The sequence below is a fragment of the Balaenoptera ricei genome, chromosome 5 (genome assembly GCF_028023285.1).
Source record: "Balaenoptera ricei isolate mBalRic1 chromosome 5, mBalRic1.hap2, whole genome shotgun sequence".
Taxonomy (NCBI): Eukaryota; Metazoa; Chordata; class Mammalia; order Artiodactyla; family Balaenopteridae; genus Balaenoptera; species Balaenoptera ricei.
Window position 1 is genome coordinate 113,008,942 of NC_082643.1, and position 20,290 is coordinate 113,029,231.

The 20,290-nt window shown below is 37.0% G+C and overlaps 1 protein-coding gene across 2 annotated transcripts in view; it reads right to left on the reverse strand.

The window, feature by feature from the left end:
* The window catches only part of CFI (complement factor I), a 38,849-nt gene that overhangs the window by 18,333 nt on the left and 226 nt on the right, over positions 1 to 20,290 (reverse strand). For both annotated transcript variants that reach the window (XR_009503353.1, XM_059923424.1), the window contains exons 2-7: positions 19,967 to 20,104; positions 6,545 to 6,824; positions 4,558 to 4,711; positions 1,543 to 1,709; positions 560 to 673; positions 305 to 415 (exon numbers count right to left, since the gene is read on the reverse strand). Coding sequence is in view for 1 of the 2 variants with exons in the window: in XM_059923424.1 (XP_059779407.1) it covers positions 305 to 415; positions 560 to 673; positions 1,543 to 1,709; positions 4,558 to 4,711; positions 6,545 to 6,824; positions 19,967 to 20,104 (964 nt within the window). In the remaining variant the exon portion in view is untranslated. The remainder of the gene's footprint in view (positions 1 to 304; positions 416 to 559; positions 674 to 1,542; positions 1,710 to 4,557; positions 4,712 to 6,544; positions 6,825 to 19,966; positions 20,105 to 20,290) is intronic.

The window sequence follows — 20,290 nt, forward strand, 5'->3', positions numbered from 1 at the left end:
TACTCAATATTTTGTAATAACCTATAAGGGAAAAGAATCTGAAAAAGAATATATATATATAAATATAAATATAAATATAAATAAATAAATATATATATATATATATATATATATATGTCACTGTGCTGTACACCTGAAACTAACACAGCATTGTAAATTAACTATACTTCAATAAAAATTTTTAAAAATGAAATTGCCATTTTATAGTCCCTATTGACAAATTGGCTCTAGGCAATAATTACAAAGCCTGCTAAAACCCCTGGGTCCAATAATGAAGAAAAGTAACCACGAAACTTTAAATTACCTTCACAACCAATTTCATCTTCTCCAGTAATGCAGTCCACCTCGCCATTGCACTTATACTGCTTTGGAATACAAACACCCGATTTACAGAAAAAACTTTCACCTCGGCACTCTGTGCAAACATAAATACAAGAGGGGTGTTTTTTTTCATTCTTAAAATGGCATGAGATGGAATCTTAATTCAGTGGTAAAGTTGCTTCCACTTTCTTAGTCAAAAGAATGCTTTTGAGGGTTTAAAGGCTAGATTCATTGCTACCTTTACAGCACAACTCGTCACTCTGGTCTCCACAATCATTGATACCATCACAGGCCTTCTTCTGAGGAATGAGTTTCCCATTCACACACGGAAAGGAGTCGTTTGTTGGAGAAACTGTAAAGTAGGAATGATCTTTGTGAAATTTATCTGTGGAGCTGTGGGTGACATCTTTATCACATGTTTGGAATGATGGGGACCTGAAGATAAAGCCAGGCACAAGTAAAAAATGATATAAAATGTATGGGTGGTAGCATTGACATAGTATACATGATTAATAAGGAAACTAAATGCCAAAGCTGGCTTACGGACGCCCTTTTATAATCTCTGAAAACCAGCATTTATTGTGGAGGTCTCTGCTCGCCGAGATGGGGCAGGGGATTCGGGAATCAGGAGCCCTTGCTGACACTGGCGAACTCTGGTGCTCATCCATTCCTTTCACGCTACTACTTTATCCCCCACCCCAATCCTGAGGCTTACTTGGCAGTGCTGTTTACATTTTCATGGTACTTTTTTTTTAACACCAAAAAAGGCTTTGGTCTTTAATACTGTATATATGGCTAAAATATTCCAAGGTCAGGATGAAGGAGAAAAGTGGCATTGATTGCCTGAGGCACAGATGTGGTCACTTAACCATTTTAAAGGAATGTGTAATCGGCTGGACCTCTCGAGGGAGATGCTGAGTTTCTTCTAATGTTTTATTAACTTGTGTTTGCTACATCAACTTTAATCCATATGTTCAAGGAGTCAAAGGGGAGTCAAGCAACTTTACTTCCCATATAGGAACCTGGATAGAAGTAATATTTGAATGGCAGAAAGGTACAATAGGCGAAAAGCACCCATTTCGGCTCTAAAACCCAAAATATGATTTTGCCATTGTGTGTGACTGGCAAGAGGGTATCTGTAATTTATTTGTTTACTACAGACTTGATGTGAAATAAACAACCTTGAAGGAAGGGAAAATATCAGGCCAGTACTCCACTAACCTGCACTCCCTGTGTAACACACCACACCAGCCAAACCCTCGGAACTGCTAGTTAGTCCCTTAGTAAAAGTACATTCAGCCAAACTGGTCTCAAATCCTCGACAATGCACATGTAGACATTCAGTGGAATTTGTATGAGGATCTCTCCTTTGAGTATCAAGAGCACCTCTGCAAATCAAATAAATGAAACAGAAAGGTAGAATAATTAGTACTTTGTATTTATGACTTTACTGTAGGCGGTAAGGGACTAATTTCCTCTTATTTTCTACACATGGGTGATAGATTGGGCAATATGCTTAAATTCTCTGAGCTTCAGTATCTTCACCTGTAACAGGGAATATAACTACCTCATTGAGTTTTGCAAAGATTAACTAAAACAATCAGCTTAAACAGACTGACCAAAGTTCAAAACATGGCAAGCACCCACAAATATTGGTTTCCTCTCCTCTGTTTCTTGTTAAGGAGGAATGCCTCTTCATCCACACTGCTGATTTCTTTCCAACCTGAGATGTGTCATTCTTGGCCTCTCTCTACGGTTTAACTCCTCTTCTCTCCAGGAAGGGAGTGGATTAATTTTATCAGGGAATTTTGGAAATGTAAACCAGGAAAGGTCAGCCCAGCTCTTCCATTTTTTTCCTTTTGGGTCCTCTTCACCTGCTGAATGCTGTAAGTCTTACCTGGTTGGCCCCATTGTTGCCTGGGATCAGGGAGGTTCAGTTAGTTTGATTCTAGCAGGTCCATTTTGCTTTCACGCTAAGCTACATCCTCAATTCAGTCTTGACAGTATTAAGTGATATTTTGACATCTATGTGCCATTGCTTGGACTTCTCAGTTTGTTCAGAATTTGTGTAGCTAAGAGGCTACCTCAGTGACCCGATATCCTAGAGATGATGAGTTACAGTGAGCTATTCTTCCAGAATATTCAATTGCTCCCTGCTTTTCTCTAGAAGTTAATGGGGAAAATGGGTTAAAATAAAAGGTTGAGCAAAGGTGCATCAGGCATATGTAAACAAAAATTAAGCAGTAATGGCAATATAAATATCAGATAAATCACAATGAAAGGGAAAAAGAGAGCAATTAAAGGGAACAAAGAAGTTCAGATCCATAATGAAGATATAGTGGTCATGAAACTGTGCCAAACCACATCGAAATATGAGAACAGATGGGAGCCATTTGGGGCAATCTGACAGGTGAATAATCTGAAAAACCTCTCAACCTATAAATATCTAAAAGTACTAGGTAAATGTCCTCAGTGAGCTCTTAAGGAATTAAGGGAAATACCCACTGGCTAAAATCAGAGAAGTTTGTTCATGAGCTTATACAAAATATAAGAACAAAAATTGGGAGATCAAAGAGTGAGAGAGTTTGCCATTAGGTTGAATCATAGGTTGTAGGTCACAAACTGTCGAAAATAAGAAATACTCTACGGCTCAATGTAATGATAAGAGACTCTCACTAATGAACTACTAGCAGATGTGGTTTAGGCAGAAGAAAATTGAAGCTAGAACAAAGAAGTGAGATGAAAGAAGCAACAACAAACCAGGAAGTTGGTAAACATGAAGTACATCTGAGTAAGCACTGACTGAACAAAAGTGATGATAATTGCTTATTATATAATGATAGCAATTAACTTCAGGAATATATAAAAATAAGGTTGAACAAAATACTGGAAACTTGACACAGTAATGCCATTCTTTGTATTGATATTATTCCTGAAGAGGCCAAGGACTTTCTAAGTTAAGGGTTCATGGTATAAATGTAAAGATAACCACTAAAGGAATAGAAATAGGATGTATATAATTTTCAAACCAATTAGAGGAAGAAAAAGGAGAAGATTAAGAAACAACAACATCAGCTTTATTAACCTAACAGAAATTTTAGAAGGAAGAAACACGAGGACAGAAAAAGCAGGGTAACTAATAAGCCCAAAACAAGATAGGAAAAATAAATTCAACAATGTAAATAATCACAATAATGTAAATGGACTAAACTCTTCAGACAGTTATTGTCATATTGTATTTTTTTAAAAAATCTAGATATGTGTTGTTTATAAGGGACAAACTTAAAAGATAAAAACATAGAAAACCTGTAAGTAAATAAATGGGAAAATATTTGAATAAAGCAATCAACAAGCTTGCTTATTCTAATGGATAACACATCTATTATGCAGAACCCTGCACATGAAGCATTTAAAATATACTCAGTACAAAGCAAGTCTCAAAAAAATATTTAAACAATTGTCATCATATGGAGACATTCTCTCTCCACAATAAAATTAAATGGCAAATGTATATAAAAAAGTTAACCAAAAGCGAACTAATATATTCATTAGGAATGTAAAAAAAAGGAACTTCTAAATTATGTATGAGTCAAAGAAGAAATTATATTGAAAATTAGAAAATATTTTGAATTGAACAATAAATAAAATACCCACTTATAGAGGGTTATGGCATGCAGATGAAGCATTACCTAGAGGGAAATTTGTACATTAAATGCTTATATTAGAAAATAAGAAAAACTGAAAATTGATGAGCTAAGCATTTTAACTAACAGAATTAGAAAAAATACAATAGGGAAAAGAAGAGAGAGAGCCAAAGATAAAAGTTAATGAAAATAAAGAAACAAGAGATAATTTACAAATACAAAAATCAAAAACACTAATCAAATAGATAAATCTCTGCAAGGTTGAGAAAAAAAAAGAGAGAAGGCATATATAAACAACATTAGGTATGAAGGAGTGGACGTAATCATAGGTGAATAGAGATAATGATGAATGTATTTGCAAGTCTACAGATGGGCAAAAGATTGCATCCAGATACCTGAGCAAACTTTGTGTGCTCAGCAGTGTTCTAAGTGCTAGTTGAGCATAAACCCACTTCATCCTCATGACAGGCAGTTAATATGCTCAGGTTAGAGTTGAGGAAGTTGAGGCACAGAAAGATAGGGTAATCAAAAAAAAAAAAAAGTTGGAATAATAAAATCAGCCCTGGGAAAATTCAGTGACACAAGCACTCACAGTTGAAATCCAAGGTCAAGGCAGGCCACGTTGGCCTGTGTAATGCTCCAGCTTTTTCCACACACAAACATTTTTTTATCTTGGTCTATAAGTTTTACTTCAACAATTCCTTCTGAATGTCCTTTTTCATTCTCCAAGGAAACACTAAATTGTTCTAAAATTAAAAAAAAAAGAATGAGCAATATTCAGGCACTCTTTCTCCTCTTGATTAAGTCTCTAAAGTAATAAAATACATAATTTCTAATTAACTTTGAACACCATGAAGAGTTTTTTCTTTTTTTGGCTGCGTTGGGTCTTCGTTGCTGGGCACGGGCTTTCTCTAGTTGCAGTGAGCGGGGGCTACTCTTCATTGTGGTGCGCAGGCTTCTCATTGCGGTGGCTTTTCTTGTTGCAAAGCACGGGCTCTAGGTGCATGGGCTTCAGTAGTTGTGGCTCGCGGGCTTAGTTGCTCCGCAGTATGTGGGATCTTCCCGAACCAGGGATTGAACCCGTGTCCCCTGCATTGGCAGGCGGATTCTTAACCACTACGCCACCAGGGAAGACCCACCATGAAGAGTCTAACAAATGGTAAGCAATCATTTTATGAGGGCTTATTATGTGTCAGTAACTGTGCTACCCAGTTGTAAAAAAAAGTACCATAAAATCCTCATATCAACCCTGTGAAGATTAGGGTGATATTTATCCCTATTTTTACACATGAGGAATCTAAATTTATCCATTTTTATACATGAGATTAAGTTACTTGCTCAAGGACTGAAGCCAGGAATCTGAACCTGCTATATTGATCTGACTCCAAAATCCGTGCTCTTAAAAGTTAGCCAAGCAAATAATGAAAATGTAAGAAAGGTTTATGTATTTTCATATATTTAAGGCATTTCATGCCTCAAGAGAACAAAAGTCTGACCCTGACAAAATAATCTCCACAGTTGCTTTCGTCCTCTCCAACAAGTAAGAGGGATGGACTCAATTACGGATCTTTCTTCTTCCTGTTCCACAGTACCTTAACATCTTAACTCAGCAATACAAAAATATTTAGGCTACTGTGTGCTGGCATATGTCATGGTAACTTTAAAAAGAACGTTTTAAGCATTCTTCTGTAAATTCATGAAATGTCTGTGATAATTCATATCAGAAGACAACGAGCTTAAGGTTTGCTGTCACAGCTAAAATTTCATGAGTGTTCTCTGTGTACTATTTACAGAGCTTTACATACATCATGTTATTTAATTTTCACAAGAGTCTTATGAGTTAGGAACTACTGTTACTCACATTTTACAGATGTGGAAACTGCATTCCAGAGAGGCCACATAGTCTGTCAATAATCGAGGTGGGGCTTGGAGGGGCTTACAGCTAAATCTGACTGACAGTGAGACCCTTAAATCTTAACCACTCTACTAATCTACATATTAGGGTCCCAGCCTCCTCACTACATTAGGCACCTGGATGAAGTCTTGACAAGCTCTCTCATCTGATGTGCCAAGTTTGCTAGGTTGGAGTATATCCTAGGCCAGCAATGGCCTGAGCTAAACCTTGGATCAGGGCTGATGGTTTGGGGCTAGGGAAAGGGGTAGGGACTGGTGGGATGGATGCTGGAAGAAATTACTGGGGCTGGGGTCCAAAGGGGTTCCATATCAGTACCAGTCTCATGTAAAGCCCTTTTCACTGGGCTCTGAACCAACTCAACAGCTCCGGGAATAATCCTTTTAGCCAAGTAGAAGTGAGAGTGGGGATAATTCTGAAGGGCTGGGCAGCAGAGAGTGGCATAGGCACTGAGGGGAAGGACCAGCCTCAGGGCCTCATGCTCTGGACTCAAGGGCTGGCTAGATTCTGATGATCCCTTAACTTCTTTAGTTATCACCCCAGTTACTAGTGAGGGTCTAGAGAAGAATTTTGAGTTGTCGTCATAACATTTCATAGGAAAAGTATTTTCTAATAGAAAATATAGTAGACAATTTTCTTCTTACAAAATAAACTAGGCTTTTCCTACCTTCACCTGTGCATGCTCCCGTTTTTAAAAACTTTGCCTCTGGACGAAGACATTCAAAACTCTTTTGCTGACAGTAAGTTGGGTAGCTTTTCCCATTAACTGAACACACCCTGGTACCATTCTTTGGGCACTGATAAGGAAGTTTACAAATACAGGTCCCGTCGATGCATTTCTGCCATGGTTGGCAGAAGACTTTATTGCAGGAGAGACATGTGTATTTTTCAGTTAAGCACTTTTTCTCCAAGAGATCCTCTTGAAATGTGTCTGATGTTGAAGTGGACTATAAAGCACAAAATAAACATTAGCTTAGCAACAAACTAAAATCTTTTTAAAGATGAATACATGAGCTACAAATGACCAGTGATACATGGGTATTCAGATTGATCAGTATCACCGTCCCAGAGGAATGCATACAGTATAAGACATGTTTCATCAGTGATAATTCTCTGTGCCGATAAGGGAAGTGTGATAGATAATTTTTAAACTCAAATCATGGAAATAAATGTTGATATAACCTTCTTCAGATGCTGTGTATCAAAATCTTCCCCTTCCTGGAATTTATTAACAATAGAAAAATAGTCTAAACATATGTTATCAGGACATCATTTACATATATTATGGCACATTAAAAAAGAAAAGATGAATACGTGAAGGATAGGAACAAAACAGACTCATATATCCCACAGTATAGATGAGGGTAATGTGTTCTGGTGGTTTTTAGAATCAAACAACCCTGGCTTCTAGTCTCAACTGGGGCACTTATATGGCCTTGAGCAAGTTACTTACCCTCATGAAACATGTTTCCTCATCTGTAAAATGTTTCCTTCTATTTTGCAAGGTTATTTTAAGGATTAGAAATAAAATGTGTAAAATGGTTGGCAGGTACTAGGCATGAAATCAGTGGGAGCTGTTATTATTCAAAAGCCAACATAAAATTCTGCCTTTGAAGAAATCAATGAATCTCGACAGTTATGTTAAGGAGTAGAAAATTTGGTGGTAATTATAGTCTCATGGAATGAATTGAGGAATGAAATTGATTAATTCTATTAATAAATGCAAAACCATTTGCTAAACTCCTACTTTGTGCAAAATCCTGCTAAGATGAACATGACATGGGCTCTGTCTTCCAAGGGCTTGATATCTGGACAGTAAGATAGAAACACGCATAATAACTGGGGTAAGTGATATAACAGTCATACAAATAAGATACAGTATTCTTGGAGATCCAGAGTGGGAGAGAACAAGTCTTTCCGGGGGCATTTTTTTTTTTTTGGCTGCTCCCTGTGGCATGCAGGATCGGGGATCCCAACTAGGGATTGAACCCGTGCTCCCTGCAGTGGAAGCGCAGAGTCTTAACCACTGGACCGCCAGGGAAGTCCCTCCTGGGGCATTTTAAACAGCCTCATGGAGCATCTGAGCAAGGTGAGGAAGGTCAGGTGTTAGCAGAGGGTAGGTGCTAGCAAAACACAGGAGGAATGGTGCACAGTGTATTTAGGGAATCGTGAGCAGTCCCAAGTGATGGGCTTGTGTGTGCTTCAACTGGGATGGTCATTGGTTAGGAAACTGGGGAGGAAGAGGCAGCAGGAGTGGAACAAGAAAATGATTTGGAAAGACACTTGAACAAGCAAAAGCAAGAGGACTGGACAATTTAATGCATGTAGGGGTTGACAGTAGAACTAGGTTTTGAGGCTGAGTGTTAGTAAGCATGTATAATGCCATTCATCAATATAGATATTAAGTTAAGGTAGAGAATTATGAGTTTGGCTTGGGACCTGTTGATTCTGATATGCCTGAAGGATGTGCATTTGGAGATATTTTGTAGAAAAGGGAAATGTGTGTCTGAAGCTTGGAAAACAGATGATTAGCTCATTCATCAGTTAATTCACTGAATGATTTAGTAAGCACCACTCTGTGCCATGGAACAGCCTGAGGCTAGGATCAGAGGGATAAAAATCCCTGCCTAAGGAGTGCACCAACCAGAAGAGAGACAGGCAAGCCTGACTGACAGTTTCCCTGGTAGTCGTGGGCCGGGGATGCCATTAGGACAGTGGGCCCGTGGCCTGACTAGGAGGCTTGAGAACATCTCCCAGAAGAGCTGATGTCTGGGATGAGCACTGAGAGCACTGAGAAGGAGTCAGCTGGCAAGGGTGGTGGGAGGTGCTCCGGGCAGGACTGTGAGAACAAGAACAGCAAGAACAGGCAGCCACTGAGAGACTGAACGGTGGAGCAAATTTGCATTTGAGGAAGATCTTTCTGGAGATCAGATCAGACAAACAGGCAGGAGGCCAATTAGACCTGCAGGAATCCAGAGGAAATACAATGAAGGCTGGGAATAGGTCAACTGGGTCAAAAGCCAGTTGTGGAAAGTCAACGCTCTCTCTCTGTCCCCTAGACACCCCTTTTGGAGGATGGGCATCCTTTTGTCCAGTCTCCCCAGCCTCCAGCCATAGCACCCCCCCACCTTGCTCAGTGCCCTCCAGCTGCAGTAACAGCAAGCTGGGGCAGAAACAAATTGAATGATCTTTAAGGGCTATGATGAAGACAAATAAAAACCAGTCATTTAGAAACCACACAAATATTTGCAAAAGCTGTGAAAGTCATTCTATCCAACATGCTTTTCAGTAAACTTTATCAAATAGCCAGGAAATTTGACAAATTTGTCGTTAACTACACTGGTTTTTGACACACTGATCTAGAATAAAATCTAGTAGTTACATACTTTTCATGGTTCCATGTACCTCTTTTGTAGCACTTATTAGAGTTGACAGTTTTGTAATTACTTAGCTCCTGTGTCTTCCACTGACAAAATTTAAGTGCTCTGACAGCTGGGACTGTCAGCTTTTACGTATCACCTTTCTATTGAAAGAGCAATACTCTAATTGGGTGCAAGCAGAAAAAACTTGATTTTTTTCCCCAAATTGATCCCTTTCTGAGGTGTCATTTTTCCTTGATCTTTAGAAAGAAACTTGGGCAAGTGCCATCAACTTTTCAGTCACTCTTAGATTAGAGCAAAAATGAAAGATTAAAAGACTTTTGGTCCCAGGAACACTCATATGTAACAGACATATATTACAATGTCCAGTTTTGGGTAATCATTTAGACTCTGACCTTCATTTCAGGTGAAAGGTCCTTTCTCCTAGCTCAGACTTTCTTCAGGGGCATGGTGGGCCTGGTATTCATTGAATGAATGGTGAAAAACAAAAACAAAAACAAAAAGAGAACACTGAGGAGAATTCTACGTTTTAGGAGCTGAAGATTTTAGGAGCACGGGCTCTAGGCGCGTGGGCTTCAGTAGTTGTGGTATGTGGGCTCAGTAGTTGTGGCTCGTGGGCTCTAGAGCACAGGCTCAGTAGTTGTGGCACGTGGGCTTAGTTGCTCCGCGTCATGTGGGATCTTCCCAGAGCAGGACTCAAACCCCCCACGTCACCTGCATTGGCAGGCAGATTCTTAACACTGCACCACCAGGGAAGTCCCAAGCCTAGTATATTTTTAAACAACAGATACTTTTTTTTGGCTGTGTTGGGTCTTCGTTTCTGTGCGAGGGCTTTCTCTAGTTGCGGCAAGTGGGGGCCACTCTTCATCGCGGTGCGCGGGCCTCTCACTATCGCGGCCTCCCTTGTTGCGGGGCACAGGCTCCAGACGCGCAGGCTCAGTAGTTGTGGCTCACGGGCCTAGTTGCTCCGCGGCATGTGGGATCTTCCCAGACCAGGGGTTGAACCTGTGTCCCCTGCATTGGCAGGCAGATTCTCAACCACTGCACCACCAGGGAAGCCCAACAACAGATACTTTTTAAACAACCCCCCTACAGAACAAAATTATTTTCAGTAAAAATCATGAAAGAAATGAATAATAAATTATAGAGAAAAATTTAAACAGCAAATATTTTCTTTTATTGAAATTTCATATATAAATATGTAAAAAATCATGCTTGTGAAAAATAAAAAAGTAAAAAGTAAAATTCATAGTATGGTACAAATAAGGAAAAAAGTACTAGACAAATATTTTAAATTACATTCATATACTTAATGAAAAAGGAAAAACTATACCTATATATAGGCCTGTTGCAGTAATGAATAATAATATTACAGTTTAAGGATAATTAAATATATTAATAAAAATAATAAATTTCATTTTAAAGATACTGAATAGTATCTTTCAGTATCTTTACCTAATCTGATATTTTACCTAATATTAGGTAAAATATTTCCTGTATGAGCTACTGTTTGCACTTAGCAAACAAAAATATTACACCTTTCAGGCTGCATGGTTTTTACTATTTTATATTTTGAAAACAAAAATTCCAAATGGCCATTAGAATGACAAAACTGAAAAACTCAGCTTTTTTTGTTTCTTCACTCTTATAATCGCTGTGACAATACTTTATTTTGAATCTATTATAAATTCAGGAAAACGTAAGAACATAGAGTTTGAAGATGAACTATACTTGAAGTGAATTTGAACAATTCCAATGCATAATGCATATGAGACTGCCTAAGTCAGGGTAGAACTGAAAGTTGGCTGAATTAACTTCCATTTTTAATACAATGTCTATTAAAGAATAAGTTTTAAAAAGTGCTCATTTGAAGTTTACATTTGTATTTTAAAAACTCAACCTCAGCAACCCCAGCAATTGTTGATAGTGCCATCTAATAAAATAGCCACTAACCAAAAGTGGATATTTACATTAAAATTACTAAAATTAAATGGGAATTCTTCTGTTTCTAGTCAAGATAGACTTATAAGGGTACCAAAGCTACCCTAGTTCTTATTCAGCCTAAACCAATCAAGAAATAGACAAAATACAGAAGACAATGATTTTCAAGACACTGGACATCAGGCAATGAAGGGTAGAGATCCCTGAGACTAAAGAAACAAATGAGGTAGGTGAGCCCTACAGCTGTTCCATGTGATTTCCTTCAGAGAGTTTCCAGACTGTGGTGCGGAGAGGAGGAACTTGAGCTGAGCCCAAGGGACTTCTTGAGTTGAGGAGACAAAGCTGAGAGTCTTGGGAGACCAAGGCAGCCATACTTCACAGAATAAAGTACTGCAAACAAGTAAGTGGCATAGAGAGAGAACTTTGTAGCTCTGTAGAAGATCCCCTTTTAATTGTTCAGCTGAGTATTTATCAGCACCCAAATGTGAAGAAACTACCAGAGACTGGGGAAAGAACCACCCAATAGAAATCAAGGTAACAGGGCCCACGCTTAAATGGTGCCATGAATAGTGCTTGTTCTCAACATTCAGACTGGAAAATTTCATTATTCATGGGGCATTGGAAGGAGTACAAAGAAGGATCTTGCCTCAGTAATATGGAACAATTAGTCCTAGACTGAGCATTGTTCTGGTCCTACCTATGAATGCTCAAAAACAAGACCTGAAAGGATCAAACTGTTTTCAAGTAACTTAACTGCATCTCAGAACAAAGCTCAAGAATATGTATAGGAATACAAAAATACCCAGCATCTAACAGGATAATATTCATAACAGCTGGCATCCAATAAAATATACAGGCATGCAAAACTACAGGAAAATACGACCCACAGTGAGGAGAAAAATTAAATTGATTGAAATTTACCCAGAATCCTTAATATAGATGTTAGAATTTGCAGGCAAGTATATTATAATATTTATTATAACTGTATTCCTTATGTTCAAAAAGTAGAGACAAGAAAAATATACAAGAGATCCAAACTGAACTTCTAGAGATGAAAATGACAATATTGGAGATAAAAATACACTGGATGGAACTAACAACAGATAGGACATTGCAGAAGATTAACAAACCTAAAGATTTATTCATAGAAACTATCCAGAATGAAATGTGGAAGTAATAGAGAATTTTTTAAAAAGAACAGGGCATGAGTGAGCTGTGGGACAGGTTCAAGTGGTGTAGTATACGTAGTATATGTGTAATTGGAGTTCCACAGGAGATGAGAATGAGATGGGAACAAAAAAGTTATTCGAAGAAATAATGGCTGAAATTTTTCCAAATTTGATAAAAATTATAAATCCACAGATTCAATAAACTTAATGAATCCCAAGCAGAAGAAACATGAAGGAAACTCCACCAAGGCACATCATCTCAAATTGCTCAAATAACAACAGTGAGAAAATCTTCAAAACAGCCAAAGAAAAAGACCCATGTGCAAAGGAACAAAGGTAAGGGTGACAACAGAGGTCTCATGCAAGTGCGAAGACAGTGAAGCAACATTTAAAAAATACCAGAAAAAAACCCCTGTCAACCTATAATTCTATACCCCGCAAAAATATCACTTGAAAATTAAGGCAAAATAACAACCTTTTTAGACATATAACAGTTGAAAGAACTAATCACCAGCGTATCTGCACTACAAGAAATGTTAAAAAAAAAAAAGTCCTTCAAGCAGAAGGGAAATTATCCTAGATGAAAATCTGTAGCTACATGCAGGAATGAAGAATACTGGAAACATCTGGAATTTTTTTTTTTTTTTTTAGAAGATGTGACACAGCTGTGGGTCTTTTTTTAAATTTATTTTATTTTTATAGCTGTGTTGGGTCTTCGTTTCTGTGCAAGGGCTTTCTCTAGTTGTGGCAAGCGGGGGCCACTCTTCATCGCGGTGCGCAGGCCTCTCACTATTGCGGCCTCTCTTGTTGCAGAGCACAGGCTCCAGACGCACAGGCTCAGTAATTGTGGCTCACGGGCCCAGTTGCTCCGCGGCATGTGGGATCTTCCCAGACCAGGGCTCGAACCCGTGTCCCCTGCATTGGCAGGCAGATTCTCAACCACTGCACCACCAAGGAAGCCCTGGAATTTTTTATATGGGGGTGGGGAGGAGGTAGCCGTTATCTCTGCTTTGTACCTTTTCTGGTAGTATCTTTGACTTTGGTATCAGAGTAACATTGACCTCATGGAATGATTTAGGAAGTAAGTGTTCTCTCCTTTTTAGCGGGGGGGCAAAAGAGTTTGAGAAGATTTGGTGTTGTTATTTGGTAGAATTCACCAGTGAAGCCATCTGGTTTTAGACATTTCTTTGATAGAAGTTTTTTCTTTCTTTCTTTTCTTCCTCCCTTCCCTCCTTCCTTCCTTCCTTCCTTCCTTCCTTCCTTTCTTTCTTTCTTCCCTTCTTTCTTTCTTCCTTTCTTTTTAAATCACTGATTTAATCTCTTGTTACATGTCTGTTCACATTTCCTATTTTTTCTTGAGTTGGTTTTGGTAATTTGTATGCTTCTAGGAATTTGTCCATTAATCTAGGTTATCTAATTTGTTGGCATATAATTGTTCACAGTATTCTCTTATCATTCTTTTGATTTATGTAAGGTCAGTAATAATGTCTCCACTTTCTGATTTTATTTATTTGAATCTTCTCTGTTTTTTGTCAGTCTAGCTAAGGTTTGTCAATTTGGTTGATCTTTTCAAAGAACAAAATTTTGGTGTAATTGATTTTATTGTCTTACTATTTAAAAAATTTTTTCTATTTCTATCCAAATATTTATTATTTCCTTCCTTCTCCTAGCTTTGAATTTAGTTTGCTCCTCTTTTCCTAGTTTTTTGAGGTGTAAAGGTAGGTTATTGATTTGAGATTTTTGTTCCTTTGTAATGTAGGTATTTACTGCTACAATTTTCCCTCTAAGTACTGCTTTTGCCAATCCCATATGTTTTGGAATGTTGTATTTTGTTTTCACTCATCTCTAAGTATTTTCCAATTTCCTTTATTATTTCTTCTCTGATTACTGGTTAAGAGTATGTTGTTTATGTTCCACATATTTGTGAGTTTTCCAGTTTTCCTTCTGTTACTGATTTCTAGCTTTATTCCATTGTCTTTAGAGAAGCTACTTCATCTGATTTCAGTATTTTTAAATTACTGAGATATGTTTTGTGGTCTAACATATGGTCTATCCTGGAGAATGTTCCATGTGCACTTGAGAAAAGAGTGTATTCTGCTGTTGTTGTGAGGAGTGCTTCTATATGTCTAGTTGTCAGGTCAGGTTGGCTTACAGTGCTGTTAAAGTCCTCTATTTCCTTATTGATCTTCTGTCTAGGTTTTCTCTCCATTTTGAAAAGTGGGTATTGAAGTCTCCAACTATTATTGTAGAATTGTCTCTTCCTCCCTTTAATTGTCAATATTTGTATCATGAATTTGGGGCTCTATTTTTTGGTGTGTATATGTTTATAATTATATATTTTTAACAAACTGACTCTGTTATCAATATCTAATGTCTTCTTTGTCTCTTGTAACAAGAGACAATTAAGGTCAATTTTGTCTGATATTAGTGTGGCACTCCAGGTCTCTTTTGGTTACTATATGCATGGAATATTGTTTTCCATCCTTTCACTTTCAACCCATTTGTGTCTTTGGATCACAAATTTGTCTTACAGATAGCATATAATTACATCTTTTTTAAAATAAATAAATTCTACCAATCTATGCCTATTTATTAGAGAACTTAATCCTTTTACATTTAAATTAATTACTGATAAGAAGGCCTCACTTTTGACATTTTGCTGTTTGTTTTCTGTATGGCTTATACCTTTATTGTCATTTCCTCCATATTGCCTTCTTTCACGTTTAGTTGATTTTTTTGTAGTGAACAATTTTGATTTTTTTCTCATTTTCTTTTCTTTTGATTATTTAAAAAATATTTTCTTTGTGGTTACCATGGGGATTATACTTAACATCTTAAATTTATAGCAGTCTAGTTTGAATTCATACCAACCTAGCTTCAAGAGCATATACAAACTCTGCTCCTATACAGTTCCATCCCCTTTTATGTTGTTACTGTTACACATTACATCTTTATACATTGTGTGCCTGTTAATTTATAATTTTTAAATACATTTGTCTTTTAAACAGTGTAGGAAATAAAAAGGAGTTACAAGCCAAAAATAAAATTACATTGGCTTTTGTATTTATCTATGTAGTTACCTTTACTGGAATTCTTTATTTCTTCATATGGCTTCAAGTTACTGTCTAATGTCCTTTCATTTAGCCTGAAGGACTCCCTTTCTTGTAATGTCTTTCTTTCTTTCTTTCTTCCTTCCTTCCTTCCTTCCTTCCCTCTTTCCTTTTTCTTCTTGTAGTGTGTTTCTTATAGAGCAGGTATACTAGCACCTTCATCAGCTTTTGTTTACCTGAGAATGTTTTAATTTCTCCTTCATTCTTAAAGGATAGCTTTGCTGGATATAGAATTCCTGGCTGATAGTTCTTTTCTTTCAGCACTTAAAAAATGTCATCCCATTGTCTTCTGGCCTTTATGGTTATTGCTGAGAAAGATGCTGCTAATCTTATTAAGGATCCTTTGTCCATGATGAGTTGCTTTTCTCTTGCTGCTTTCAAGATCTTCTGTTTTGTTTCTCGGCTTTTAATAACTTCATTATTATGCATCTTGGTGTGGATTTCTTAGTGTTATCTTTTTGGGGACCAGTAAGCACCCTGAATCTGTAGATTCATTATCTGTTATCAAATTTAAGAAGTTTTTGGCTATTATTTCTTCAAATATTCCCTGACCCTTTCTCTCTTCTCCTTCTGAGATTCCTATTTTGTATATATTGATGGTATCATACAGGTCTCTTAGGCTCTTACTCTTTTTTCTTTATGTTCCTCAGATTGGATAATTTAATTGAACAATCTTCAAGTTCATTTACTCTTCTGCCTGCTCAAATCTGCTATTAAAACCCTCTAGTGAGTTCTTTGTTATACTTTTCAGTCTAATTCCTTTTATGATTTCTGTCTCTTCATGGATATTCTCTATTTGTTCATACATCATCCTCCTGGTTTCCTTTAGCTCTTTGAACATATTTAAGATGGTTGACTTAAAGTCTTTGTCTGGTAAGTTTAAAGTCTGTTCTTCCTCAGAAATAATTTCTGTTAATTTTTCCTGTGAATGGGACATATTTTCTTGTTTCATTACATGCTTCATAATTTTGGGTTGAAGACTGGATATTTTGAATATTATAATGTAGTCATTCTTGAAATCAAATTCTTTCTTCTCCTCAGGGTTTGCTTCCCTTGCTTTCTGTAGATTGTAGCTGTTTGTTTACTAACTTTTCTAAACTGTTTTTGTAAAGTTTGTTTTTTTGTCTTGTGTGGTCCCTGAAGTCTTGGTTCCTTTACCTTGCATTCAGCTAGGGTTTAGACAAAGATTTCCTTGAAAACAAGGAACCAGAAAGAGAGAAAGAGAAAGGGAAAGGGAGAGAGAGGGGGAAAAAAAAGAAAGAAAGAGAGAAAGAGAGAGAGAGAAAGAAAGAAAGGAAGGAAGGAAGAAAGAAAGAAAGAAAGAAAAAGGAACCTCTCAAATTGAGAACAACAACAAAAAAACTCCCCCAGGTTTGCAAATTGGCTCTGTGCTGGGGCACTCCTTCAATGCTTAGCCAGCCCATTTACAATTATGTCTTAGCCTTTACTTCATGCTTGCACTGGGCCTGGAGGTATAGTCTTAGAGTCTTCTTAGGTGTTTTCTGAGCTGCATCCTGCCCTGGGCATGTGTGCTGCTTTCTAAATTCCCCAGTATACACAGGGACTTTTGAATGCACTAATTTCCCATTGAAACTCTAACTTTTCCTTCCAAGCTTTGGCATGCTATTGTATGTCTCAACTGTAATCTTTTGTCCCAGGTGGCTGTATGTTGTTTTTTTGCTTGCTTTCTAATGTTTTTGAGAAACGTCTGCTGGCTTTCCACTCTGAGTTCCAAGTTAGATGAAACAAAGACAAGTACATTGTGTCAGTCTTTCAAGTAGTCCCCGGGTAGGTTAGAACAAACACAGTTCTTTTTAAATAAAGTCTGCTCTGCTCCTTTTAGAGCCAGGGACTAGAGTTCCACGCTGGGAACGTGGACTGCCATCTTCAAGACTGCCACTGAGTTGGGAACAGGGTGGGGTAAGGGCAAGTAGAAATGCCACAGTTTTCCTACCATTTTTAAATTGTCTTTTTCCTTCATTCAGCATTCACTTGGGTGCTGTAGGCCTCTGATAACTGGAGTTCTGACGAAGGTGGTTCTGAAAGTTTGCTTGATTTTTCTATTTTTTTGTGGAGGGACAAGTGTTTGGGTTTGCCTACTCTGCCATGGTTGCTGACATCACTCTCTGCATTATGTGTTGCCTCCTGTGCATATCCTCTTTCCAGCATTTTGTCACTCTGCTGAACATCACCCTACTTCTTTCCTTCCAAAATACTACCCATATAAACCAAGGTTTGCAGTATGCTTTTAGGGTAAAATAAAAATTTAAGGTTTCAGTCAGGGATTATGTCACAGCACAGTACTATCACTGTAGGTAACCATACTGACTGAAATATCTGGCTTCCCTGTTCTTTAATATCCCTTGGTTATTGATACAGCAGCCACTACCTCTGTGCTCTGAGTTTCTCTCCATCCTTTCCTAAGTCCCCTTACCTCTTTGTCTGGGTAGGTTCAGTAAAACCAGAATTCTCATTTCACTATTCAGAACAACTTAAGTCTAACCCACTGCCAGCCCACCCCATCATTGACATCATTGATTCAATGACATAATCCACCCATCATTGACATATGATGGGTAGATTATCAGTCTATCAAAATGGACTCCAAATCAGTCCCTCAGAATGTTTTGATATAAAAAGGGAGTGGGGCTTTTTATTCCCTAGAAGGAAATCTGCTCCCAGCTTTCAAAATAACAAACGTTTCTCCTAGCTGTACGTATTTTATTTCATGTTGAAAATGTAGATATATTTTAAAACTTCTTTGAACATATTTATGTTGTCTCTATGGTAACCTCCATTTTAAAATGGTTATTTCTCAGCAGGTGGGATAAAAAATCATTCCATTTTCTTTTATAAACTAATATTTTAAGAAGTTCTGGAATTTTCACAAATATGGTATTAACTCTTTTCAAAATGCTGTTTCTTAAAGGAATGAAGACAACTTTATTGTTGGATGATTTTTCAGTAAAAGAAAGAGGCTCTTTTCCTTTGTGTAAGTGAAAACTACTATATTCAGTTTTGGTTTTTTTTTTCCTGTTTTTTGTCCAGGAATCCAAAATGTGGCTGAAATATCTTTTTTTCAAAAAACAAATTTTTCTTGTTATAATGTAACATATTTATTTGGTATTTAAAAAAGAAAAATAAAGAATGAATAAAACAGAATTTCTGAACTCTGAAAATTCATAAATGCATAAAACATAAAATAAAAATCACCAGCAATCCCATTACTCAGAGATACCAACTGTTATTTATTTGATATACATTCCTCATGAACTTTTAAATTGCCATTTATATAAGCAGTTATATGTGTGTATTTGTGTGTGTGTGTGTGTGTATTTTTCTCTTTAACAAAAATAAGATTTTTAGTGAGGGTTTTTTTATTTCAATAAATATAAAAGCACAATTTTAATGGCTACATGATAGTTCATTTATGGACTACAATAATTTAATCAATTTTAATCAACAAGCACTTACTTTACTTCCATTTGTTCTGTACTATAAACATTGCATATAGATTTTAGAAGTTACAAGAAACAAAGTATATAATTCTGATTTCTTAGGTAGTTTTCTTTAAATATTTGCTGCTATAAACAGGCATTAAAACAAATTTTGGAATTGTTTCAAAACTCTTTGATCACAAAAGCAGGCAATCATCAATAAGTGTCTAAAATGTCTTAAACATTTCTAACTTTAATAGACCAGCTTTCAGACTGCCTACAATCTGTCATTTCGGTTTTAACTCCTTGAGTTGCCTACAAAGCCTCTACTCTGATCAAACGGGTTTATTCATCTGGAAGAGCCCAGTGCTGTGCTATCTTTCTGCCATAACACTTGCTGCTTTTTCAGGCTGAAAACTCACTTCCTCTTTCTCTCCACTGATCAAATCTAATCCAGAATTATAGGCCTAGCTCAAATCCTATTTGACCCATAAACTCTCCCTGACCTCCTAGCAGGAAGGGATTTTCCTCTCATTAATGCCCCTTGGCAGATAGTATTTGTACCATTTTTTGGCAATTAAATATATATGTCTTTTAAAAGTTCCTTCTCTTGTGTTTTCATATATTATTTAAATTTTGCTTATTTCCTCATTGGCATACTTGTATCGTCTTTCTACAACTGTACCAAACGGTTACTGAAGGAAGAGATCAGTCTTGCCATTTGCCCAGCACTCTACCTTGTACATAGATAGAGGTAGCTTGATAAATGTTTACTGATTTAATAATTACTGTAAATATAGATCTATATTAGTAAAATTCTCATTCAGTTCAATTTCTATGCACAGAGAATAGCACATGAAAAAAGCAATTTCTTAAAGCTCTTTCATCAAGATGTTAACATAAAATCTTTGTTACTGACTAGATACTGTCATTGTTGGCAACGGAACTATGTAATCCTTAAGTCAAAATAGTATCCTTAAGATGTTTTCTGTATTTTTATAGTATTTGAAATATCTACTTAAAATAGTTTGCATAAATATTGAATTACTTACCTCACAAAAACTTAAGCAGAAGCACAAAAGTAACAGAACAGCATGAGCAAACTTCATGTTGGAGACAATCAGGGTCTGTATCTCTGCTGTGGACTCTTCTGCACCCCAGATATTCTTTTGAAATTTAATTTTTAACCTCTGAAAAAATATTTAAAAAGAGCAAGCCTCCTAAAGAGCTTTGTACTTTTGAACTCATGTAGATTTTGGCAAAATTCCAGAGTTTTACCGTAACTGAAACCAAAAAGGGCCTCAGTAAATAGCTGAGGGACTGTGTTTCCTGGAGAGGAAACTGATGCCCCACCTTGATACTGAACAATGCCTCGT